Source organism: Aspergillus japonicus (genome assembly GCF_003184785.1).
Source record: "Aspergillus japonicus CBS 114.51 unplaced genomic scaffold BO86scaffold_50, whole genome shotgun sequence".
Lineage (NCBI taxonomy): Eukaryota > Fungi > Ascomycota > Eurotiomycetes > Eurotiales > Aspergillaceae > Aspergillus > Aspergillus japonicus.
This window is the reverse complement of record NW_020291687.1, coordinates 105894-131563: the sequence shown is the minus strand read 5'-3', so window position 1 is coordinate 131563 and position 25670 is coordinate 105894. Positions and strand designations below refer to the sequence as shown.

The window sequence follows — 25670 nt, the reverse complement described above, 5'->3', positions numbered from 1 at the left end:
CTCGCATTGTACTAGACCAACAGGAAAAATTCCAGCACGTAATCTACCTCGTTGTTTGGCCTTATTCTACAGGTGATCCAATCTGAAAATGTCTATGAGATGGAATTTTTGTACTCTGAATTTTATCTGCGACCCAGCCGTCTACCGTTTTACCGTAGTAGACAATAGTACAAATCATCCAGAATAGAAACATACATGGTAAAGAAAATAATGGTACTGGGTGCTTGAGGATATTATACGAGAAGATGAGAATAAAACAACCAACCGGTTCAATGACCAAACCGCGGAATCTACTCGCGGGAGATCATGTCGTCACGAGCAGGGCCGGTACCGATCCACTTGACCGGGACCCCACCAAGACCGCGCTCGATGTACTCGATATAGGCGCGGGCGTTGGGAGGCAGATCTTCATACTTCTTGATGCCCATGGTCTTGCTCTTCCAGCCGGGGAGAGTGACGTACTCGACCTTGACCTTCTCCAAGACCTCGGGATCGGCAGGCATGGTGCTCTCCGTGCGGGTGCCGTCAGGAAGGATATAAGCAACACCGACCTTGATCTCGTCAAAGTCATCCAGAACGTCCAACTTGGTCAAGTTGAGAGCAGTGTAGTGGTTGACGGCCTGGGAGTAGCGGCAGAGGACCATGTCAAACCAACCACAGCGACGACGGCGACCGGTGGTGACACCAAACTCCTTACCAACACCCTGCAACTTGTCACCGAATTCATTCAGCTGCTCGCTGGGGAAGGGACCCGAGCCGACACGGGTGGTATAAGCCTTAACAACACCAATAATGGAGGTGATGCTGGTGGGGTTCAAGGACAGAGCCTGGACGGCACCACCCAAGCCGGTCGAAGACGAGGTCACGAAGGGATAGGTTCCGTGATCCAGATCAAGCATCAGAGCATTGGCACCCTCAACCAGAGTGTTGGAGGCATCCTTGTACTTCTGCAGGAAGGCCAATTGGTCGACAATGTAGGGACCCAGGCGCTGGCGGTACTCCTATGAACGGGCCGTCAGCATCATCGCCCGCACGACGCTCCAGCAATAACAAAAGCCTACCTTGAAACGCGCAAGCTCCTCCTCAACGTCGTAATCCAAGTCGCCAAAACGGGCAGTATATCCCGCATGCAGGGAACGCAACTTGCGCTCGAAAAGAGCCTCGTCCAAGATCTCGCCGACACGAACACCGCGACGAGCAGCCTTGTCACTGTAGCAAGGGCCGATACCCTTACCAGTGGTGCCAACCTTGCGACCACCGAGCTTGGCCTCTTCCAGGCCATCCACAACGGAGTGCAGGTCGAAGCAAACGTGAGCCCGGTCCGAGATGAAGATACGCTTTCCAGCGGTGGTCAGACCCTTAGTCTCGATAGCCGCCAGCTCCTTGAAGAAGCTGGGGACGTGCACCACAGTTCCTGCGCCAATGAGGTTGACACAAGAAGGGGAGACCAGTCCGGACGGAAGAATGTGGAAGTCATAAGTCGTAGAGCCATGAACGATAGTGTGGCCCGCGTCTAAGTGCGTCCGTAGTTAGATTGTATTCCCGTCAATCGCCGGTGAGCGCGTTTGCAAGGTGACAGAAAAAAACAAGTGAGAGCCGTGACAAGTACTGGGGGGGAAAAAAACTTACTGTGGCCGCCAGCGGCACGGCAGCAAAGCGTAGCTTCCTGCGCGAGCATATCCGTAATCTTTCCCTTTCCTGTTTTCGATTGATCTGATGTCAGCGTGCATTCATTGTTGGCAGAGTGGATACCGCAGGCAATGCAGACTGGCAGTGGTGTTTTCTCTCACCTTCATCACCCCACTGGCTACCAAGAACAATTGTGACACCCATTGTGAATGTGTTGATTTTGTGATATCTGAAGATCTAAAAGCAATTGAATACTTCGATCGTGAGGACTCCGTGAATCTGCAACAAGGGACAGAGATGGAGGGAGGAACGTCTGGAGGCGGGGCACGATAGTGGGTATGCGGATGAGTCAACGGATGAATCCGGCGTCAGTTGGACTGGCAGAAAAAAGGGAATTCGGTTGAGGAGGGGTTGATTGTTGTGGTAATATGTTAAAGAACACCAGAGGATTTCCAATGTATACCAGAGGTGACTGGAGCAGCGGCGAAGAGTTCGCGACCGTCAAAGACCAAAAAGCCGAAAAAAAGAAACGGAGGGGAAGGTCTGCGGAGGGGAAGATGATATATAGCACTCTCGGTCTCTCACTAACCTAACCTGCTGGGCGGGGCTGCCGGTGACTCCTCGATCGGTGCGTGCCCATTACCGCGGGCACCTGGTACCATACCGTACTCCAGCGGGCCAGCAACCTATGCCGGCCGCACTTGTTCATGGCATCATGCCCCCGTTTGCCGGTAATTTCATGTTACCGTCTCTAGCCCCCGCGGCGGGAGACCCCGCCGTATGCGGTATTTGCTGCTCGGGAGCCCAGTGCTCTCATCCTTTTCCCTCTGGTTAGTCGGGGACTTCCGACCGGTATCGGGATAGAGTTAGGGCTTGGGGCTCGGGGCTGGCAAGTAGGGCCTCTGCAGATCACGAATCATGATGCAAAAACAATAGGGGTTGGATATCGAGAAACAGCGAGATCACCGAGAGCTAGAGTTGGAATTGAAGGTTGCAATTCAAATACGCGTCCAAGGATATATCCATGGCCTTGGCAGAATATGATACACGGGATATCATCAAGTAGCTAACAATCACTATAACGCCAACGCCCTAAACCAATGCATGCATGCGTGCGTGCGACCTTCGCTGAGAGTGATGCTGAAATGTGGCCCAATACCTCATAAGTCATACTCTGCCTGTTGATCTCTATAGCATCTTCCCCCCCGAAATGACCCAATCGCGCAAGTCTCCGAGCTTGGAGATGCAGTCATAGTGCAATTCCCGCGCCACCTCCCAGTGTTTCCAGACCCTAAGATCCTGATCCAACGCGAGCTTGTACGCGTTGTAACCCCCCTTTGCGCTGCCTGCCACCATGGTGTCACTGCCTGCTTCGTCTAGTCCGTCCTCTGGGTCTAGCTTGACCTTGGCCGCATCCCCAATAGCACCAATCCAATTTGGAGCCATACCCGTCTCGGTGGCCTCCTGGCGTGCATTAAAGTGCTGTAACATGCGACGATTAAAGGCATTCCATTCAGACGTGTATACCGCCATCTCTGCGGTGTACCGCTCCCACACTGCGCGAGATAAGCCCATCTGCGCGGAGCCCGCACTGAGAGGGATCAGTTCAGGCACAGTCGGCCGTTTTGGCGGTCGAGGCAGGTCCAAGTCGCGAGGACGGGCGTTGCGCACCGTCGTCTTGGGGAAATTGGCACGAGACTCAAACGGCAAAGTAACATGAATGTCCTGAAGATCTTCGATGCCACCGTTTGTGGTTTGTGTGAGAGGAACCGTCTTGCTCAAGTCCTCGAGATTGAAGTTCTTGGCGTTCTCTTCCTTCTGCTCTTCCTTTGAAACTGGCACTGTCTTGTTGACTTCCTTCGTCTCATCCAATCTTTCCGTGGTCATGGGAGGTGGCGTGTCATCGAGATCCATTGCTTCTACGCCCGCATCCCCCGCTTTGGCTGTTTCCGGGGTGGTATTTCCGTTCATAGTTGTTGGTATCTCGTCAGCTTCGGCCGTAACAGTAGCTGGCTTAGGAGTAGGCCGCGTCTTGGTCGCCGTCCTTTGCTTGCGGGGACTTCTCTGTCGCTGGGCAGAGGCCGTCTGTGTCTGCTGAGCCCCTCCATTCTTCGGCTCGAATGACATGTTCTTGAACATCTCGGTCCATTGATCAGCAGGGAACCCAAATTGGGCGAAGGAAGTCGGCTGAGGCTCGGGTTCGGGAATGGGTCCCTCATGGTCATGGTTGGGCGCATCGGCAGAGTGTCCTTTCCTTTCGGTCTCCTCTCGACTCGCTGACCGTCCTCGCCCATCCTGATTCTGAACACCACCATCGAAGAAAGCGGCTCCATTCCAATTCTCGGCGAAGAAGGTGTTTCGCAACTGCTCATGACTGCTGCTCTTAAAGCTTCTGTTTCGTGGGACGCCATTCTGCTCGGGTTCTTGTTGTCTTTGCGCCAGAAGTCGTCAGTTCAGAGATTCATGAGTCACCCAAGTGTACCACATACGAGTTCGGTGGGCTTCTAAAGCCAAAGATATTAGGCGTATCGAAGGGGTTGTTTGCTGATGTGGTATCGTTTGCAGTCGACCCTGCTCACGTGTGTTGTTAGCACTCATGAATGCTTTAAAAGACATCATTCTGCCCGTTTAAAGATCACCAGAGCACAGTTCTAGGAAAGAGGCGAAACTCACTGGACCCGGTCTCCGGGGCCTGCTCTGTGTGAAAAGCAGTGAACTTCTTGTGAGGGTGCAGCCTGCTTTTGGGGACTGCCTTCGGCTTCCGTGCCAGAAACTCCTCCTCGTCATCCTCGTCAAGATCACTAGAACTGCTCGTGAACGAATAGTTTGTGTTCTTATCTGCTTTAAATTTCGGGCTAGCGCTACGATATCGTCCGCCTTCGGGGGGAGACGGGCTAGGTGGGTTGGTCCGGGAGCGAGGCTTGGGACTTTCAGTTGAATCCCGCGTACTCGCAGAGCGCCCAAGGTTGGCGCTGTCAAAGAATGTTCTCTCTCCTCCAGTGCTAGCATACCTGCTTCTCATTCGTTCGAATTCGGGCGTATCTGTCCGGTTAGTGGCAGTCTTCTTCGCCGTCGGCGACGGCGCAGCTCCAAAGTACGCATTCGAATTCTGTGAGCGCTCGTTCCGACTTGTGTATGAGGAAGTGTGTGTAGCCATAGGCTCATCGCCGCCCGCGGCGTGCGGAGCGAACCCCTGCTTCTTCTTCTTGGTTTGGGCCCGTGAAGCCTCTGGGTTCTCCGACTTGGTGGATGTCCTGAAGTACTCGAAAGCGGACTTGGGCCTTGCCGACTGCGCATTCGCCTTGGTGGGTCTAGGCGTAGCTCCGTTGTATCCCGCGCGTCCGGTCCGGGGGTCAAATGATGACCATCCGCCTGGCATGCCGTTTCCCTTCATGTCCTGGAATCCTCGATATGCGTCGGCCCTTGTCTGTCCCTCATCATGCGCCTTCTCCCATGGCTGTTTCGGCGCCGCGCGTGCATAGCTGGCATACCGTTGGGCGCCGCTCGAGGGCCCCGCATGGAAGGACTGTGGACGTGTCGTAGAAGGTGGCTTCGTAGGTGCAGGCTTTGAGGAATATGTGGAGGATTGAGGAGTGGAATTCGTCTTCCGCGGTGTGGTACTCTTAGCGGGGCCGTAGAATTTGCCGTACCCAGCGCGCAGTCGGTCCGTGTCATACCGCAATCGTTGTTGGGGGTCGATGAGGATCTCATGAGCCGCTTGGATGGCCTGAAACTTGGCGATGAAATCCACCTCGCGGCCAGGATTCCTATCGGGATGGTACTTCAAAGCTGTGACGTGTCAATACAGCACTCCCAGCCAGGTTGACAATAAGGCCTTGCTCCCACCTAATTTTCGAAATTGCCGCTTGATTTCCTCCGTCTCTGCACTGGGAGTGAGACCCAGGTCGGCGTAGTAGTCTCTCCGCACGTCTGCCTTAACCATCTTGAGAGGACGGCCGGGCCTGCAATTGTTTGCTTCTCGCCGAAGGACTGTGTGCCACTAGAATCACGCCAAGGTTTGACCGTGCTGTACACATGACCTCTCGCGGCAAGCAAAGGACTAGATTTCGAATGGCCCTCCGAGTAAAAGAGCGGTAAAGGACCGACTAGAGATATATGGAAGGAGAGAGGAGAGTGGAACGGTTTGGCGATCGTTTGCAAACGAGGGATCGAAGTCGAGTTCTGTCGGCTCGGAGGTTGCTGAGGGGAAAAGGGACAAAAACAAAGCAATCAAATCGTCGCTGATTAGCCTTAAAGGCCCTAGTTGGTGCCATGCAGGATTAGCCCAGCCCTTGGGTAAATCTTCCAATATATGAAGCAGTACAAGAAACAACTACTTACCTCCTGCGTCTCTAGTCCAAGGCTGGGGGCAAACTCCTTGATGGGCGATTCAATAAATTCACCAAGAACTTTTTTTCCCTATCGGACAGCGCGCCGCGATAAAGCGTTCCGAGCCAACATGATCTCCCGGAGCAACAATGCGATCATCCACTTCTGACTCCACAACGACCGAACATTCGAGGTGGCTATTTTAGGTAGCAAGGAAAGAACGAATAAATGACAGAGCTAGACAGAGCTATTGTCAATATAGCACAGTTGAATCCAGATGAAGTATTTTCAAAGATAAAAAGAAGGAAGGAAGGAAGAAAAGAAAGAAAGAAACCTCAAGCAAGGCACACGACGAAGACTACACGAGACGAGACAGTATTGGAGGGATTGACGGAGAACAGTTCGACCTCAACTCGTTTCAATTCTTGAGTTATACGTTGGACTTGAATGTTGAGGTATATCGGTGAAATCGATGTAGTGCTTGCAATCGGGAGAGGGAGACAGAGAAACTGGATAGAAAGAGCCAGAGTCAAACGCTTGGACCCAAGGGACTCCGGGGTAGTAGTACTGAGTACGTAGTAGGGCAACGTCAATCAACCATACACACCTCGACTAACGTTAGTTTGAGTAGGCGACTTGGCCCTCGGCCTTAGTTGGGACTTGTTAAGGTTGGCTTACTTCCAGTACTCCATTTACCGCCGCCAACTCATTGAACCCGGCTTCATTATTTGCTGCCCAATTTGGTATCCTGACTCGGCCTCACCTTTGCTCCACACTGACACCGAACTTTGCTGACCACCCCACTATCCATCTATCTACCTCTCTATCTACCTATCTCACTATCTCTTTGTATGTCGACCTATTTTGGCTCTTTGGGTCGCAGTGCGCCTTAATATCCTACATCCATCCGCTGTTGCTCCTGGATGATACTTATGACAATCGACTTCAGCAAACACCAAAGGTAAATCTGGCAGATGTCAGGTCTAGGGTTGCCTACCTGCTACACTCTGATCCTTTAGTGCGCTGGATAAAATCTGTATTGTCCTTTCGCTATCGATCTTTCGATCTAGGCATAAGGGGCAACTGACTACTCCCACCAAAAACTAACGCTGATACCCCCGTGTAAGCTACGAACATAATGCCACCAGCCCACAGGTATATACAGGCACTCGCCCTCCTTGATGATCGTCTCGACGTACTCTGCCTGCAGGAATCCCGGCCATAGGTCCTCCCACTGTTCAGCCTCGGCCGGGGACGTTTCAATGGCTGCCAGATCCACCTGCGAGGTATTCGACATGTCAATCGCTTGAGCCTGCTCATCTTTCCTCGCGGCCATCTCCGGTGATGAAGAGTCATCTGCGTTGATGGATGCAATTAGTTCCCTTTGAAGTTGGATGTCTGCTTGCCTATCGCCTTCACTGGAGATCTCGTCCGATGATCGATTCACAACCTCCGTTCCCTTCGGATAGATCTGCGAGGCTGGCGTATGAGGCGAGTAGAGTCGAACGTATTTTGCGCCCACTACCTGAACAAAGATGTTATGATACGGATCATGGTGCAATGGTGAAATGGTCCACGACGGTCCGATCCAGGTATTGATGTAGGGACCGCTGGAGTCATCGTTCACGGAGTCATCGCTTGCGGAACCGGTCTCCACAGCGCCAGCATCAACCTGCGCCGAAGCATACATTTCCGTGTTTGTGATAGTTGCTCCCTGCTCATTCTTTCTTTTCCTGGATTCCTCCGCTTCCAACCGCTTCTTCAGATACACGGGTGTACCCGGCTCCGGTCCCGGAGGATCGACATAGCAGTAATCAGGGATACAGATATCGTTCCGTAGAGCTGGAATCTGGGCCAACAGGTCATGCTGTGCCAGATAACCGGTGGGGCCATCTTGATTCCGGTCCCGATCCAGGTAATCGTCGACGAACTCGCTGAAGGGGATAATCTGCTGGCCCCAGTCGTCATCCGTGTAAGCTCTACCAATCTCCACGGGCACGAGTCTTCGACCGTCGAACGTGCGATCAGCCCAGTAAGCACGGGAAGACCACGACCGGGTCGTTAGAGCAGGCCAGTGTTCCACTGCATCAGTGATTACCAGGGGAGTTCGAGATGTGTAGCTATGCGCTTTGAACTGCTCAAACGACAGCGCTGAGACGCGAGGAATGGGATATTTTATTTGAGGTGTTGGTGCTGCATCCGCGGAGAAGAGCGAATTGCGCTCTGTCTGTTTAGGTGCTGCATGCTGCAGTGTGGATCCAGTGGATGCCTGGAGGGCATTGATCAGGGTCTCGATAAGATTCTCGCGCAGTGGCGCGCCAGTCATGATCAGTGCTCGGTCGAGTAAGTGTATAGTGGGCGTAAGCCACGGAGCGTTGGACTCGATGCGAATGTCCTCGTCGCCTGCATGGTTCCTGAGTCTATAAAGTAGGCGGTAATAATAAGACTCGTCCAAAGGGGCCGCGGCAGGAAATACGAGATTGGCGCAGACATTGAGACAGGCCTTCAGGATGCTGGCGTCCGTGTATAGCCGACGCCAGCACACGTCTACATCTTTGAAGGGGAAGACGCGCAGGTGGGAATCTGCTTCCTTGATTGCACCTTCGGGGTCCCGTAGTAATAGTTTGGAGAGGTCATTTGAACGACCTGGGCGGCATCTCACGATGGGATCGTCCTCGTCAACTCTCCGAATGGACGTGATTGCGTGGAGGATGACTTTTGAAAGTGAGGCATTCATGACAACTAAGATATCCCTTTTGTGGTAGATGTATTGCGATCCAAGCGAAGGATAGACAATATCACTGGCCAATGGTGGAGACTGTTTTTGTTTTGTAATTCTTTTGGCGGTGGCCCAGCGCCCATGACTGAATCTGATGTTTCCCGCAACTTCCTTTTTTTCTCCTTGACGGGTCGCCCGACGTCATGCGGGGACACTCAACACGACCTTTTGTACATACAAAGATGGCGGTCTTCGACTTCGAAGTACATTGCACTGGAAGCAAGATATATGATTTATGTTCCGGAGAAAAGCGTGATGGATAACAGCGATAGTGTAGTTGCAAGCAAGGAAAACAATTGGCATAGCATGAGGTTTCCATTTACTGATTCTATATTTACATACATGCGTCCAGCCAGGTAGCGTGCTGTACTCGGCATACTCTGCACAGACGTTCAAATGAGCCTCTGTCAGTCACACAATCAACCCAGCAGTTCCATCACTAGTCGGGGAATGCGAGCAACCCCTTCACCCTTGATAGCGCTCACGGGAACAGCGCAGACTCTCTCTTTCCACCCTTCTTGCAAGCCACCCGGGTGATCAGCCTCGCCCTTTTCCACGGCGGCAAGATAGTTCCGCAGTGCCTGAAACTGCTCCTGAGTCTCGGGGAGGTCAGCCTTTGTAGCCACGACAAACCAAGGCTTGGTATGGATCGGTGGCATTTTAAGCTCCGGGAGGGGATTGAGGTCTTGCTTGGGACTGGCGGAACTAGTGTCAGGGACCACGAAAGTAGGCTCCGGCGCTTCTTCCGACGAGAAGAAATCCGGCAGCTCGTCTACTGGTGCAGGCCACGCAAGTTCCTCCAGTTTCAAAGCATGTTCTGCTTCACGCATCCGTTGATATTCACCAAGCTCAAGCCATAAATTCTTGAGACCTTGAATGGGATCACCGGCACTGAGGTCGACTACGAACGCAAGGATACCAGCTCGTTCGATATGTCGCAGGAAACCCAATCCTAAGCCGCGATCAAGGTGAGCACCCTCGACCAGACCCGGGATATCAGCAATCGTGAAATTCGTCCGCGGCTTCCTGCCTTCTAATTCGACCAGAGGTCTTCCCTTGTGATTATCGATGACAACCGTGCCGATATTTGGTTCAAGCGTCGTAAACTCCCAGTTCCCGACTCGTGTGCGACTGTTGGTCAATGAGCGTAGCAAAGTGCTCTTTCCAGCATTGGGCTTTCCCACCAGCCCAACATCCGCAAGGAGCTTGAGCTCGAATTCAAGCTCTAGACGCTTGCCACCTTCCCCTCTGGACGCGAACTTCGGCCGGCTCATCGCGCGGTGCGCGAAGTGCGGGTTGCCCATCCCTCCCACGCCACCCGCCGAAAGCAACATCGGCTTATCCATGTGGTGTGAGAGATCAAGACTGATGGGCTGTTTGGGCTCCATGGAGGCGATGTGCTGCCGCCGCGGCGAAATTTTCGGAAATACCGTGGTCAGATAATCGGACGGATTGGCTCCGGGGTACAAAACCCAGCGATCGCGGCGAATCGATGTGATGCCGACCTCCTGCTCCTCCTGCTCCTCCTCCACTTCTTCCGAGCCCTTCATGCGCTCGTGTCGCTGCCGTAGTTCCTCCTCCGCGACCGGGTCGTACCGATCGACTTCGCGTACGACGGTACCCACAGGAACCTGGAGGAGTACATCTTCGCCGCGTTTGCCGCCCTTGCTCTTTCCCTGTCCGTTTTTGCCTCGTCCCGCCTTGATGACGCCTCTCCGGGCGAGCTTGTGTAAGCTGGTCAAGCCTTCAACGGCCTGGATGTAGATGCTCCCACCGCTGCCGCCGTCGCCACCGTTCGGTGGGCCTTCCTCGACATACTTCTCGCGAAGGAACGAGACGCACCCATCTCCGCCTGAGCCTGACCATATCGTCGAGCGACACTTGTCTTGAAATATGAACCGAGAGTAATCGTCCGGTAGAGGATTGAGATGGGAGGTTTCGAGAGGTTGTTGGTCGGGCACGGTGGCTTGGCTTACGGGCCGTTGTGAATCAGAGTTGGTGCTATTGTGTCGTTGACAATGCCTCAGCACGCGAGCTAATGCGATCGGTGTTTGATGTAGTCGGGCCGACCGCTGAGCGCCTGAGACTGGAAATGAGCGTAGGATGCATCTTCGTTGAGCGGCCATGATGAGCGTTCGAAACTACTAGCGGAAATTGTTCATTGTCAGACAATACTTCACACTTGTGACTGAAGGGTTTGCACAGTCAGTTGCGATTCATATTCTCCTTGGCTTTGGAGTACTATGGATTCAGTTGCGGATTTGTGATGTGTGCTTGGAGTTAGGCAATGGTCGATGCCTATGACTTCAGTGTCGTGGGCAAGGAAAACTGACGATCATGTGACGTTATCGGCACATGATGATAAGATCTACTTAGAGCTTTTCTCCGCTTACATTATTTGCGCGGGTGTGCTTCTCGTTTGTAGAGCAGCTAGACAACTCACCAGTATGATTGGAATGCCATCCTCGTACATCGATTTTAACTTATATCTGAGCCTATATACTGAATCCAGTCGCATCTTACAGTATTCAGGCTATGAATTACCCACCAGCTTGTGCACGATGCTCACGCTGCCATGATAGGTATATATCGGAGTAGGCTGCAGCCAAGAGTACCTGGGATGTGCACGAAACAGAAAATATTCACAACCCTTTGGACTTCTAAACGGGCAATGAGAAAGTCCATGCCAGTGGCAAGACCTGCCTATACCCAAGCAAGTCGATTTCTGCAATCCTTCCATAAAATGAGCTCGTTGCAGAAAGTTGATCCAGACTTCCACAAACCCTGATTCGGAAAAAGGTAAGCAATCTTGTGTATGTACATACGGAGTACTGCCGCGAAAGATGAATACGTGTCGGCCCAAATGACAAAGCCCCTCGTCTAACCGCAAGACCCTCATATCGAATTGCGCTCGCATCTCTCTGACATTTTTCTCTACGCTCAAATTCTAACAGCGGTTTTAAGGCAGGGGGCAGACTTCGAGTACTCGTTGGGCTAGTAGGCTAGGAGAAGTTGCCTTCGAGGTGGACTATGCAGGACAGCATGTCTCGTCTGCACACCGTCTCGAGAAGGTATCGATGCAGCCAAATGCTGAAGAGTTCAGAGTAAAGCCGTGGTTGTAAAAGTAGCCATAATAGCCAGCCAGCAAACACCCCCCCTCCCTTTTCCTACTCCAAGCATCAGTAAACCGGTAATAGTACGCATGGCTCCGACACAGTGTTCAGGGAACAAAGAACGAAATCGATTATCGTTGCAGCGACGCCAGCAATTAATGGCAAGTGAGTCTTCTTTCGGTCCTCATAGCGCATTCCAAATCTACTAGCCGGGTCCAGAGGACAGTACTCGGGTGGTAGAGCTACCGAAATTGTTGAAGACGCAAGTCTTTAAACCTGTGGCGCAAAGACACACAAGTTAGCGACAGGTTATAATCCCGGCAATTGGAGTTGAGTCGGCAAATCGAGGCATAGTGGGAACATACGAAATGCATGATAGCAAGCCTTACAATATTGCTATTACCAAGAAACAAAGGAAGTGTCTCACTTCTTTTGCTTCATTGCCATCTTAACAAACGACCATGACCGGTAAGCCGACAGCACAGGAGTTGACGAGCAAGTCCGAGACGCTTATGCTGAGTGACACCATCTCTACTCACCGTGGACGCAGAAATGCGCGCGCGCGACTCGCGCTCTGGCTGATCCTTTTGGAAGGATTGATTTCAAACGATATAGCCCTCGCTCCCCCGGCACCATAGCAACCAAGCCACATATATGCTTCACAGAGGGTTAGGATCTATGAGATTCTCAGATCGGTTGGTGAGTTCAAGTGTAAGGCAGCTTCCTCCTCGTCCTTTCCTGGAATCTGGACCGTTCCCCAGAGTGGCAAATAAGCGACAATAACATTGTGGAGCGCGACAAGTGGGCCGCAGCTTTTGACGTGTCATATTTGATTTGGGCCAATTGGCAACCTAGATCGGCGGGACAAAGGGACAAAACTGCAGCAGATAAGAGAGAAACCTCTATGCAGCAAAGAAAGTCAGTCCGGTGGGGTGGGGAGGAAGGGAGTGATTGGGAAGGGAAGACCAGAAGGATCCATTCATAGAGTAATTCCCATATTTAGACAGGGATGGAAGTGGGAGGGGAGGGAGGGTGGTGGAGAGAATCCGCGGGTCCCCCGCCACTTCTCCAGGACCATCCGTCGCTTTGGGGACCTATCACGAACCCTCCTAAGCCATGAGGGTGTCAAGATGTTCAAGATGTCATGATGACCAGCCTTGGGCCTGCGTTTCAGCTTTTCAACAAGGAATTCATATATTACTTGTGTAGGGGCGGGAAAGTTAACCGCCAATGCCTGTCTACAGCTGATGCACAAAGACGAATAACAATCAATCTGTCTATGTATCTAGAAAGTATAGTCATGAACCGGAGGTAAACAGTCACCACCATCTGGTCTCTTCTTCGAATGTTAGTCTGGTTTGTTAGTTATATCTTGATCGAGCCCTCCCTTCAGGTCCAGGTCAGACTTCCATGGCTGGCAAAGTATCTGCCTAACCAAAAGTAGCTTGGGAATTTTCCAAGAACTGTTCACCAGGTACTTTGGTCCATGCTGTGCCCCGAACGATCGGCTCCTCTGTCTATCCAATTTGAGTATAGAATGGCTTGTCGGCTCCAGTCTAGCTGCAGATGATCCATAAGTCATAGTATGAGTATGAAAAAAAGGCTGTTCTTTTCACTGACTCAGCAATCAATGATGACTAGTTGCTTAGCATTCTATAGTTATCACCATCTCAGTTGACGTATGTGCGATATGTATCTGATCGACCCTTTTCAGTCCAAGGATAAGTGGGGGTGTCTATCTTCTATTTTAGTACCATCGAACTCAAGAGCCTAGGCTCCCGGATGGTAGAGCAACCCGTGCATGTATCGATGCTGGGGAATGTCAACCCTGTCATGGCCAAGGGGGGGTTAGGTACTCCGTAGATCGTAGACGGAGGCGGTTGCATCTACATCGAACCTGCATGTATTACGACGACTCGCAAAATCAAGGCTTTCGTTTCTTTGTCTGAAAGATAGAGATCTGCTCACGAATTCTCGATCAAGAAGCCAACGTAGATATTGCATTATTTGGTTCTTATTATCATCTCACCCATGCATTAAGACAATGCGGCGTGACAAAAACAGTTGACATCTCATTGCTGGCTAGGCCGGTGGTAGGACGCTTGGCTATGATAGCATCATTCCAACTCCCGTCACGATGCTCATTTAGAGCACAACACGTGACATCACATGACTTGGATGAGGGTATACGCTCATTCATAGGCAAGTGGTCGGACACCCAACAGGTGTCAGAGACAGCCTTGCTGTATAGCAATGCCCAATGTATTCTGACGACTCTGGTTTTCCCGAGGCTTGGCGGTCGCATGTCACGATTCTTCATGAGCCTGCCTCGACGAGAGACGATTACCGGGTTAGGTAAAAGGTCCAAAGGACGCGCATAGTGTGAAAGTATCCGATCAAGCAGCAATGGCCTGTCGCACCACCGCTGAACTTGCTACGCGATAGCAGTCAGGTGAGCTCGGCTATGGAAGTGTCGTATGCGACGAGGGAATTGTGCAACTCGATGCCTGAATCCCGAAGACGTCAGACATTGAACAGCAGCAGGTGCTTGTAGGAATAGATGGCCGTGGTGGGTCGATAGATAGGCGGTGGCCTCCAAACAAGGCGAACGATGAAACAATCGAGCATGGCCTACGGAGTGCGTACGTGCAGCTTTGACTGCATGTATGCAGTTCATAGAGTAGCCCAGTCCCTCGGGCTCATGGTTCGGAGGGAATGTCCACATGCTGCCCTCCACCCTAATATGAGTCTAAATTTCTAAGGTAAGGTTACGGTAGGTTAGATAGTAAGTACTGTACAGTACTTTAGGCAGGTAATCCATAGCCGCTTGCGGTACCTGGAAAGGGCTGAACAAGCTAAGAATGAAGGAGCCGAACTGTGACAGCAATCGAATCAAAAACCTCTCCGCCATAAGCGCAGCAATTTAGATTTACTGACTGTACTGTCACGATCTGGAAGCAAGCAACCGATCAACAGCGAATCTAGACGCGACACTGGTCCATCGCCTAGATAGAGATGGTGGACGATGGGTCGACGTTCACACAGAGCCACCTGCATGACAATGCCATTGGTCTATAGTCTGTGAACGATGCGGCAGTAGTACGGTCGTCACGCAATTTACCAGTCGTTTTCTTTGTTCTCCATGGCGCGAGGGTCAACCGATGTGGATGGCCTGACAGGGCACACAAAGTACGCTTTCTGTGTTACGAATCCCAGCAAGGATTTTGGAGGAACCATGAAAGTGCTAGATGCCTAGCGACACTAATAATCCTGTCAGGGAGGCTGTCATGCATTCGATTGATGTTCTGATGTAGGGTGGGAACGCCCACGTTGAGAATGAGTGGGTACGCGATCCTCGCGACCACTTTTTCTATCTGTACTTACATATGAACATATGTGACCAACTATGAGTATGACGGGAGTACTAGTCACGGCACATCACAAAGTAGGTTAGCTTGTTTGAACCCCTCTCTTTTCCCCCTCTCCTCTGATAATAAAGGGTGATACATCCCATCCATGTCCCCGGACCAGCTTTGCCGCCTTCCTTGGATGAACAGCCACCGTTCGAACAGGCCTGAGGCTCCGCAGTGGAGGCGCCAGCCAAACAAAAGGAAGTTGGGCGAATGGGGTCGCGTTCCTGATACCGTCGGAAGGGGGAGGATTTGCTTCCCCTGCAGCTCACAGCTCACATGATCGAGGTCGAAAGCAGACGCAACCCTTCCCTCTCCGTCTTCCCCCCGGGCCGGCTAGAAATGGTTCTAAGATGGGGCTAAGAAGTAATTAGTGCGCGGCGAAAAAAAAAAAAAGTCTAATGCCTGGAAACGGGGTTTAAAAATGAAGGGGAAAAAAGCAAAATGAGGCAAGAAAAAGAAAAAGGCTAAAGTCGATCAATCATCGATCACGATGACTCAATAATCTACTAAGTGATTGATGTTCTTTTTGAGGACTGGAGAACAGACCCATCCATCCTCGATCGTTATCCGTCGCCGCGGCACCGGATCCCAACTTCCGTTGGAGTAAGAAAGTCCCATTCCATTATTCTCCCCTTCATTTCTCTTTGAGATTCATCCCACCACCATCAGTTGGCTTGGCCACCCAAGAGGTTCTTTTGCAATTGTGACTGTGGCTTCGCTTGAGGAAGGGCGGATGGGCAGGTGCCGCTGCCAATGGACTCGCTACCTATCTACAGCAGTGCCCAATTCGGGATATTCCTGACGTATGACCTACCTAGCAATGTGGCTTACCTACCTAGGCTACGGAGCAAGTTATCCTACTGAGTACATGACGTGGAGACCTGAAGGTCTCAGCCAGATGGCTCGAAATGATCTAGACATTATTACACATGTTTCGGAGCCCGTCCTACGCTGACTTCGGCATTGGGTTGTCTTCAACGTACTGTAATTTGATCTTCTTTCGGGCCGAAATCTCTTTCATTGACCATGAACAAAGAAGTATAACGAAGGTGAAAGCAAAATCGAGTACGGTCCTCGTTCTGATATGGTGGTCGGTATACGAGGTATGCATGGATGCTCACTGCCAGGTGCCGACTGTCTTCATTCCAATTTGGGTAGAAGAGGCCGCCGAGTGAACCAGTATCTATCTCTTCCGCCACGGCACACAGCCTCATTAGCGTACGTGGGGGATTGGGAGAGGGTTTAAGTCACACGACGGATTCAACTCGTGATGATACACTTAAATTATGCTGTTTGTCTACATCTCATCCGGTAGCCCAACCCATAAACCGCGTCAACAAATCAACATCTCCTTGGATTATTTTGATACGTGCGAGCGTTTAAACTTGGATCAGTTTTGCCCAGCCCCTCATTTATGCCCACTTTGTTGTAATCCAAAAGATATTAAAATATCGTGGCTTAACTGATAACTGCGAGTACTCGTACGGAGTACTGTACATTACTTTGCAAAGCTAGCCTCCACAGGCATATAGTACAGTCTGCAAAGTACAATTCGGTCGTACTTTTTGTTTCTCCCTAGCGCCATGCAATGGGCGAGGAACCTCCCCCCTGCCGAGTTGGCGGTAAAATGTGGGTGTGAGCATGTGTACATGCAAATTGTGACACGACGAATGAGGTCACGCAAATCACACAGATTAGACTAGATTTCCCGTGTGCAGTAACCGGGACGAGATATTGAAGAACTTTTTTTATCCATGTTGGCTCCAGCCAAAATCTCATGTTTCACATTCTACTGGACATGACTAGTAGGATGCGTTCGTTTATATTCATTGGCTCGGGGAAGACAAGCCGGTTCCATTCTTGAAATACCCATGGTTCCAGACAAGGTACGGCGGCTTCCGGTACTTCTTTTCCTTGGGAATAGAACATTTGCTGTGCCGTGTTAATGTGTACTCAATCTGACAGATTTGATTCGCGAGTTGACCAGTTTGCTCAAATTACTGACCTACTCTAACTATAGCGAATAGCACTATACTAAGTAGTCCATCCTAGTAGTCTATCACCCAAAGTACGGGCATGTGGGCCAGTTTTTCTTGCCTCTTTCATGGTGAATCCCATACCCCGCCACTAAGTATCCATTAAGGACGTTTTTCTTCCTCCTTCCCACTTTTCTTTGTTTCGATCGAAAAAAGTCCGTACTCCGGAACAGTGTCATCGCAACCGAAGCAATGTTGATCTCTGTATGGTCGAGGGCCGACACGGTGACTGAATACTATCAGCTTAATGTGGTACAAAGACCAATTATGGAGTTCTTTTGTGAATGGACTTGCACAGCCGTAAAAATAAGCAACACCGAAGATTTGCGTGCACATGCACTGTATACTGTAAGGTATAACTACTGTACACTGCACTGTACACTGTACAGTACTTAGCCTAGCCGCATCGCTGATAAGCAGACCGCCCTCTCTGGTGTCCCCGCTAATCACTGATGTGAACTCACTTCCTGAATACTGGAGGATGCAAATAACCACGTTCCCAGTGATAAGAATAGGCACTTTAGTGTCGTCAACGACCAAAATTCCAAAAAAAAAAAACAACCTAGCCGAAGGGAGATCGAAGCAAGAACAAGGTTAACTCGACCCGCCACACCCGTCCTCACAGGACTTGACCCGACCGACCGACCGACCGATCATCTTTACCTTTTTGGTTAATTTGGTACCTGGTCAAAACTCCAGGGCGGTGGCATGACCGAAAGACCGCTTACCGGTATGCGGCCGTTAGCCCCCCCCCCCCCCCCATAGCGGATTCTAGAAGGATTCGATACATATGCTCATTGATCCATACCTTGCACGGCGTTTGGCTCTATAGAAGGGCGAAGGGTGGGCCTTTACCTAACAAGTCATGCTGAAACACACTACCGCGCACACACCGACAATTACCGACATGAGGCAGACGGGAACTGACACCATCGGGTGACTTCACAGTCTGGCTTAGATACATTCATAGCCAATGAGGAGAGAATCTGTAATTAACCAGGTAAGTGAAGCTCTCAAACTAGTTTTGAACGAGGCAGGGAAAATCGTCGTAGTCAAATTGGGACTCGGCAGAAAGAATCTCGAAGAATTAAAGTAGATGAACACTTCGTACGTGTTAGGTACTATGTACAGTAAGTTAATGTACATACATACATACATACATACCGCAGGGACAATATTCCGCGGACCCAACTTGCTAGTCTAGCGGAAGATGGCCGTGTGGGATGCAGAATTGTGGGCGTCATGACTTATTTAGCCTCATAAATCCTCGACGGCGGACCCGACATTCTGGGGCGCGAAATGCGCCTATAATCCGATCCACTGCGGGTGGCTTGTATCTTCGAAGCTGAGTTCAGCTGGGTGAACTTGACGGCACAACCACCGTGTCGATGGCCTTTGGGCCCATTGGGTAGAGATGACGAAAGGTTCCAAGAGAGGTAAGCAAGGATAGCGGCTAAGAGCGACCATGGGATTAGTGCTGTATCAGCAGAGAAGGAAAGGAAAGCAATGGATGATTCCGAGACAGTTTCCCTTCCCCCCCCCCCACCAAGGGGATGGGGGCCGTTGTAATATCTGAGGCGAATCGGAGGGGTAAATCTATCAGATGGACAAAGAAGACCGGCTAATCAGCTCCTTTAGTGTTGAGGAGGTACGTAGGCTGTGTTTGGAGGTGCGAGGGGCAGATCCTGCCTCAACAGATTCGATGAACTTTGCGACCAACCGAGGATAGAGAGGGTGATAAGCACAAGTGACAACTAGGGCCGAGTTAAGGAAGCAAGCAACCGAACAGACAGGCAAGCGGAAGACAAGCGCAGACTCGATGGGCTGATGTTCCAGTTCTCATCCAACAGCCCTGGTTCCTACCAGACGCTCTTCTGTACACCGCACTCACGGCCATGTATCGCGGGGCAGCCCAATGCCCCGCCAGTGCGACAATCAGTCGGTAGCAATCAAGCTACCTTGCATGAAAAGGGGATCTTGGCCCAGCTGTCAAAGCGGTAGAACACTTCCCGAAGATTGCTTGCCAACTACCCCGTCTCGTGTGGAGGGAAGGGGGAGGGGGACTGGGTATCAGATCAGGTAACGTTGGCTGGCTCACCGTATGTTTCCACTCTGCCCTGCCTGCATGATGAACAAGGGCCTCTCGAACACGGTTGTGCCCGGCATGACTCGAGGAATATTATCAACAGCAGCAGCAGCAGCAGCAGCACGTTCCGGTTTCTGCCCAATGTCGAAACCAACCCCAGCTGACCTATGAGGGAGACTGTTCGCGTCAAATTAAACACACAGCAGCAAGGGAAGGAAAAAAAAATAAATCGGCCGACCGTTGACAAGTAGTCTGCCTGTCCCGCCTCGGACAAGAGATGACTAGTTTATGCAGTTGTAGTCCTCAATCATCTCCTGGCGATACCCAAGACGGCCGGCGACCTGCAAGCCCCTCCTTTTGACTCTTCACCGCTTACTTCCGGACTCTTATCCAACGCAGTCTATGGCCAATGCCCTAGTAGTAGTTCCTGTACAATACAGTACAGCAAACTGATGGTAAGTATGTGGTTACCTATCTGGTACTGTACATCCTTCGTACTATACCTGCTATTCACTGCGCCTGCAGCGCATCAGCATCAGCATCAGCATCAGACACCACACTCGCATTGTTCCTCAATCATTCCGCCAACGATTCGGCGGTATCAATGGTCAGACAGGCCTTCATCAGGCCCCGCGATCTAGGTTGATGCCGCACGTCTCAGGGTCTACCTCCGATCATCCAATCGCTCTCTCAAATTCTATTTTCCATACAGCTGACGGAGTAGGCTCACATGATCATCCGCAGTACATCCAGGTTGACTAGCTTTCTGTGAGGTGCGTCGCGATGACATTCCCCATCCATTATCCTGTTCCTTTCCGTAAAGTCCGAATGGTGATCAAGCTGGACACGATCGTGGTCACTCGAGCTAGAATGCCGACGGCCCGCTGACAGCCCATCAGCCATCTCTTTCTTCCCTGGTAACGGTGTGCGGGTGTGCGGGTGTGCGGGTGTGCGTTCTCTAAAAGCACGTCACGCTGACACCGCTAGATCGTTGAGTGCAGCTTGGTCGGCCGTTGAACTCGGGTGTTTTGGACTGGGAGACCGAGAAGGGAGAGGGGCAATGACGGTATGCTTCGCCTGTATGCAAGCACTTGCATCCAGCGATCTGGATAGAAAGGCTTCCTCACGAGCACGACACCGTGGACCTCACATCACTCAGTGGTTCAATCAGGGAGTTTACGATGGCATGAGTGAGTGCCTCTCACATAGGAGGTAAGAGTGGCAGTCGCAAGCTTGCCTTTCCGCTTAGACTTTCTGAGAGACATCACCTGCCTCCCTGCTTTACCTCCTCCCCCCCTCCTCCCCAGTTGTTTGCTTCTGAAATTGTATCCGAAGGCTCTCAAAGCTTCCAGGGTCAGAGTTTAGGTTGCATTCCCTCCGCGTGGTTCTCTGTAGGGTACCTACCTTCTCTAGTCTCACACTTCTGCTCTTTTGGATCCTGACAGGACAGGACAAGTCATAGAGTGTGACCGGGTCAAGACTCAACCCAAGGTTGAAACGAAATCAATTCAGCGGTCAGAGTCAAGCGCTTCGCCTGATTGGTTAATGCCCTGGGGTTTCTGGCTGTCCTCACTGGTCCTTCTGGTACCGATCGGCTCTTTGCTGCTTGTCATGGTGTTTCCAAGCACAATGACGTCGTGCATTGTCTATTCTTGCCAGAAAAAGAATATGAATGGATAGATTAGGGGAAAAGTGGAAAAGCTTTATTGTCCGTACAGCGACGATAGTATCCAATTCCCCGTCTCCTAGGAAGAGGGGGGGAGGGGGGGGGAAGCGGTGGATGCTCAGGGTCGATCGTCTGTATCATAGGAGAAAGCCCCACTGCTATGCACAGATACGTACCGTAGTTGTAGTCAAAGAATTACTTGCAGCTCTAAACTCTTCCATTGTTTTTCTTCTGATCCTCGTTTGGCTCGCGTGGCTCCAGATCTTAACCAAACTAAGTCAGGCACTATGGGATCCACAGCATGACACTATTTCCCTACTGCAGCAGTGGTGGACAGTTGTGGTGTATGTGTGTACGGAGTACTGTACATACATACTGCCCGGTAAACTGATGGTAACTTGCTTACTTATTACCCTTGCCCTGGCTGGTATGGGGAGATGGGGGCAGCGCCTTGGCAAGAAGCATCTGGAATTGAGATCCCAGTGCCTTGGTCCTTCCCACTTTCACCCGCCCTTAGTGTTGTTTGTCCCTAGGGAACGCAGTCTCTCTTTTACCGACTTATGGAAATCGCATCAGCATGGAGCCGCTACTGGCCGAGATTCTCTTGGTCGGTTGAATGCCTTTGGGCTTAGTATCTTATCCCTTCAGAAGTAAAACGCCGGAGTAGTCAGCCACGTAAGAGACGTGCTAAGCATCACTTACTGACTGGACACAAACAGGTATCAGGATCGTTGGCTCCATACATATCATAAGAAGGTATCTGGAACCCTCACCTTGGTCTCTATCTAGTCTGTCTCCGGCTACCCACCCCCGGCCCCTCCTTTCGCATTACCCGCTGTTTCAGGTCTTTTTATCTATTCGAGCGGCTGGGGAAAAATCCAACAGCGCTGGTCAATTAGCAACTAGCCGAGGTAGTGACGTCAAAGAGAATTGAAGCAGGTTCGTTCTTGCATAGCAAAGAGCTATGTGACGGCAGCTCAAGAGGTGGTTATGCATGAAAGGGTGGCGGCTCTTCAAGAATTCCAGAATGGTTTCATTTGCCTGCTATTCACCTACGTGCGAGACTGCTGGTAGGCTTGTACAAGGCCTTAGACAAATACAGAAATCTGAATGCATCAAAAGTTGTCCGGACTTCTTGGTGTTTCCTCCAAAGAAGCTCTTGCCCTAGAACGTATTGTAGTGTAATTCTCATCTTCACTAATTTCATTGTTCCGGCTGGTACTCCGTAGATTGATTCTCCTCACTTCCCCACAGAATCTCTTTCATGTACGGTATCGGTATTGTTACCCATAGTATACACCAACTACTCCGTAACTGATGCTTTGTTTGGAGCTGGGGATCACATTAAACTTCCGGAGCATTTGCTTGAGAAGCCGAGCGACCATTTGTTATAGCAGCATGATCTGACCTAGTCAAAGGAGGCAGAAACGATTGCAAGTTGTGATGTTCCACAACGATGAGCAGCAGCTGAGAACAAACGAGCCTCGATCCTGAGTCTCAGGGAGTACGGAGTAGATACTAATTACAGGTATGAAGGACCTCGCGTCTTCATCTTGACTAGTTCCGGTGATTTCACTCAATGTCAATCGATGGTTCCTTTCCCTCCCCGGATCAATCCCCCATTGCCGGCCCTTCCAGGTCCGGCGAGAGAAGATGTAATAGTGTCGTTCCTAGGGAGTCGTAAATTACAAAGTTGCTTCGGTCACGTAAAATAAGGGTTTATTGTTGCATACTTTACTATTCAGTCACGTGACTGGTTATTGAGCATATATTAACTGGTTAAAAACTAAGAAAAAAAATCTGCAGATCAGGCCCTTATTTAACTGTATATCTCTAAGATCTTAATGCATTTACCTATATATAAATCTAAAAATTTTAATTATTATATTTTTTACTTTTAATATAGTTGTAGTAAAAGATTTTATTTTAAATATTTCTTAAATTATTAAGAATCTAAGATTTTTTTTAGTAGAAAAGAAAAACAAAAGAAAAAAAATCGGCCCCCTCCAGGGATTGAACCTACAGTATTAACATTACTAATAAAAATAGCAAGCACTGAGCTATATATCACGTGATTAAAAAATAGGATGATGTTTTTATGCAAAAGTGTGAAAATAAGGGGATGTTTTCATACTTTTCACGTTCAATACGCCACCCTAGTCGTTCCTCACCGTAAGGAGTGAAGTTGGCCGCCATTTCGAAGTACCTGGCCCACTTCGGCAAATAGCCATGCGAACTTTCTCTGGTTTGTTCCCCTTTCGAATAGAATCAATTCATATTGCACAGTTAGTCTTCTTTCCCTTCATTAAATTCGCTCATTGTACATTTCCTCAGCCGAACCTCTCAATCTACAATTTCCTTATCGTTCTGCTCGCGATGGCTCTGAACCGGATTGCAAGCACTTCATGCTGTCTTCTCTTGGTCAGACAGGCAGGGTTTCAGCTTCTTACTAAGTGCAATTCGTCAAAGAGCTAGTCAATGGAATTCACCGCTTGTTATCGCTCCACCAGTGCAGGCACCCATCATCTTGTTGGGTAAATTTTCTATTGCAGGTCAAATGACATTGAGATGAGAGGCACCCGGCTTGGGGATGTTGACTCCTTCAAGAATGTTGTCATAATTGCTGTTCTTGAGCTGTTCAGCGATGGGACCTTAGTTGTTTTGATACGTACATTCATTTTACATTCAGAAGGTTGATACCTTATGCTTAGTGCACCTACCAGGTACTGTACTCTCTAACCTTTTCATCGTGCATTAAGCATAGTAGTGGATGGGAACTAAGCTAGCTCCTTCAGAAACCTCTACGATGGATAAGAAAAGGGTGCACTCCTTTGTAGTTGCATTACTGTCTGGACTTTAGAATTGCGTTGACCTTTCTTAATCGAGACATGCGATTTCTGAGAGGAGGGGAAAGGGAGGGGCGCACGATGAGAGAGAGAGAGAGAGAGAGAGAGAGAGAGAGAGAGAGAGAGAGAGAGAGAGCGACGGGACGACTCCAGGTGTGGACTTGGGGCAGTCGCTGTTAGATCTATCATCTCACTAAGTCGCACTAAAACCAGACTTCTGGAAAGTCGATCATCATTGCCTTACGGGCCAATTTAGCGCGCTTTTTAGCTACACACCTTTTTTACTGTTCCCCGGAGCCCAGGGCTCAGGTCCATCATGGATTCATGGGTCTCCTACCGGTCAATCTGCGGCGGCGGCTCTGGGATGGGGCAATTTGCGGTTTCTCCTTCGCCCACATCGCTTTTTTATTTTTTTAATTTGTTTTCTTATTCATCACTTTTCCCTTCTCTTTTGATGTTCTTCCCCTCCCTCTCTGTAAACTGGCTCCATCCCTTTTTTATTTCGTCTTATTTTTTTTTTTTATTTATTTATTATTTTTTTTTCAAGTTTCTTCTTGTGCTTCTCGGATTTACCTACCCACCCCATCTGGTTTTCCTGCTCGAATTCCCTTTTATGGTAGACTAGTGTTGTCTGACAGTAGTAGACTTTGGATCGATGATGACAATTCCAGCTCCGATCTGAATCTGATTCTCTCCCTTCCGACAGTTATATGTGATTTGATAGTCATTGATGGGGATTTGTCCCTCTTCTTTTCTTGTATTTCGTCCTTTTTATCCCCCAATATTAGTCGAAAATGGAGGAGTGGGTTTTTCTTCCCTCCCCTCCATTTTCTTTTTGTTCTGTCAAAAAATGGACCAGCCCATACCGCTCTTACTTGGAAGCACTGTACATGATAGCAGGTAAACCCGGCTTGTTTTCTCTGCTTGCTTGGTGCGTACAGCAGGCTTGTATTGACTACCCAAGCAGAGCGCAGCAGCAACCAATCCTCAGTTCCTGAGGATCGATGTACAGTCGGGTACCGTACGTACGCACCTTGAATGGATTGCGTTTCTTTCTTGCAGCGATTGGTTCCACCCTATCCCAGATTCCGGTTCTTTCCCTCTGAATCTGATTTCTCTGTCATCAGCCTACTCGGAGGACTAAACTAGTATGTAGTACCCCAGTATCTAAGGTACCGTAGTCTGGTTGCTCGTACCGTCGTGTCAGATGGCTCCGATCCATCTCTCGTTCCCTATCCTTCCGGGTAGCCCACCCGCATCATACTTTAGGAAAAATATGAGAGAGGGAAAAATAAAATAAAATACAAATTAAAGCTAAAAGAGCTCGGCACGAAAAAATAAATAAAAATATTTCAACAAACTAAGATCGAGCGATCAAGAGAAAAGAAATATTGTCTTGTTTAATAATTCAGTAGAGTGGATCCTTCCTATTCCTCAGCTGTTTGCTGTCCGCTTGCAGCTGCATCCTTCTTGTACAGCTGTAACCGAAAAAGGGACTGCCTTTATTGTCCCATACTGACTACTATCCTGAACCCTTGACACCTTTTTAGTCTTTCGCCTGATCACATATCAGTCCTCCGTAGGCTATCCACTTTCAAATACTACATTTAATTGCTCTTCCCGGCCAGCTTCTCCTTTCGACTAAGTTCTCTACTTTTTCTCCCTATACTTGACTGCTCTCAACCTCCATTCATCTGCTTCCCTTGTTCTCAATCGAGACAAAACGCCCGTTGACACTTATACTATACCATCTAGTAGTACACCATCTGCTAT

General features: G+C 50.0%; 3 protein-coding genes across 3 annotated transcripts; all 3 read right to left on the bottom strand.

The window, feature by feature from the left end:
• Positions 1-83: 83 nt before the first annotated feature.
• adB (adenylosuccinate synthase ADE12) lies at positions 84-2170 on the bottom strand. The gene is made up of 4 exons (XM_025672564.1): positions 1791-2170; positions 1630-1698; positions 1062-1513; positions 84-1001 (listed from the first exon to the last, which is right to left on the bottom strand). Exons 1-4 carry the CDS (start codon positions 1831-1833, stop codon positions 291-293), a joined length of 1275 nt encoding a protein of 424 aa, XP_025524930.1. The 5' UTR covers positions 1834-2170; the 3' UTR covers positions 84-290.
• Positions 2171-2817: 647 nt separating this feature from the next.
• BO86DRAFT_381642 (DnaJ domain protein) lies at positions 2818-5572 on the bottom strand (the record flags this gene model as incomplete). Its single annotated transcript, XM_025670780.1, has 4 exons — positions 2818-4060; positions 4119-4200; positions 4303-5418; positions 5476-5572. 4 exons carry the CDS (start codon positions 5570-5572, stop codon positions 2818-2820), a joined length of 2538 nt encoding a protein of 845 aa, XP_025524929.1.
• Positions 5573-7035: 1463 nt separating this feature from the next.
• BO86DRAFT_458079 (GTP-binding protein Obg) lies at positions 7036-11026 on the bottom strand. Its single transcript, XM_025677264.1, has 4 exons — positions 9162-11026; positions 9080-9117; positions 8916-8950; positions 7036-8759 (listed from the first exon to the last, which is right to left on the bottom strand). The coding sequence occupies exons 1-4, from the start codon at positions 10861-10863 to the stop codon at positions 7046-7048; spliced, it is 3489 nt and encodes a 1162-aa protein (XP_025524928.1). The 5' UTR covers positions 10864-11026; the 3' UTR covers positions 7036-7045.
• Between the last annotated feature and the right edge of the window lie 14644 nt (positions 11027-25670).

Coding starts and splice junctions, on each gene's coding strand:
- BO86DRAFT_458079 (XM_025677264.1), bottom strand. CDS start 10,863: ATGGCCGCTCAACGAAGATGCATCCTACGCTCATTTCCAGTCTCAGGC. Junction 9,118..9,161: donor ACTAGTGATGGAACTGCTGG/GTTGATTGTGTG, acceptor ACGTCTGTGCAG/AGTATGCCGAGTACAGCACG. Junction 8,951..9,079: donor CGCTACCTGGCTGGACGCAT/GTATGTAAATAT, acceptor TCTTGCTTCCAG/TGCAATGTACTTCGAAGTCG.
- adB (XM_025672564.1), bottom strand. CDS start 1,833: ATGGGTGTCACAATTGTTCTTGGTAGCCAGTGGGGTGATGAAG. Junction 1,699..1,790: donor TAGCCAGTGGGGTGATGAAG/GTGAGAGAAAAC, acceptor AATCGAAAACAG/GAAAGGGAAAGATTACGGAT. Junction 1,514..1,629: donor CCGTGCCGCTGGCGGCCACA/GTAAGTTTTTTT, acceptor GGACGCACTTAG/ACGCGGGCCACACTATCGTT.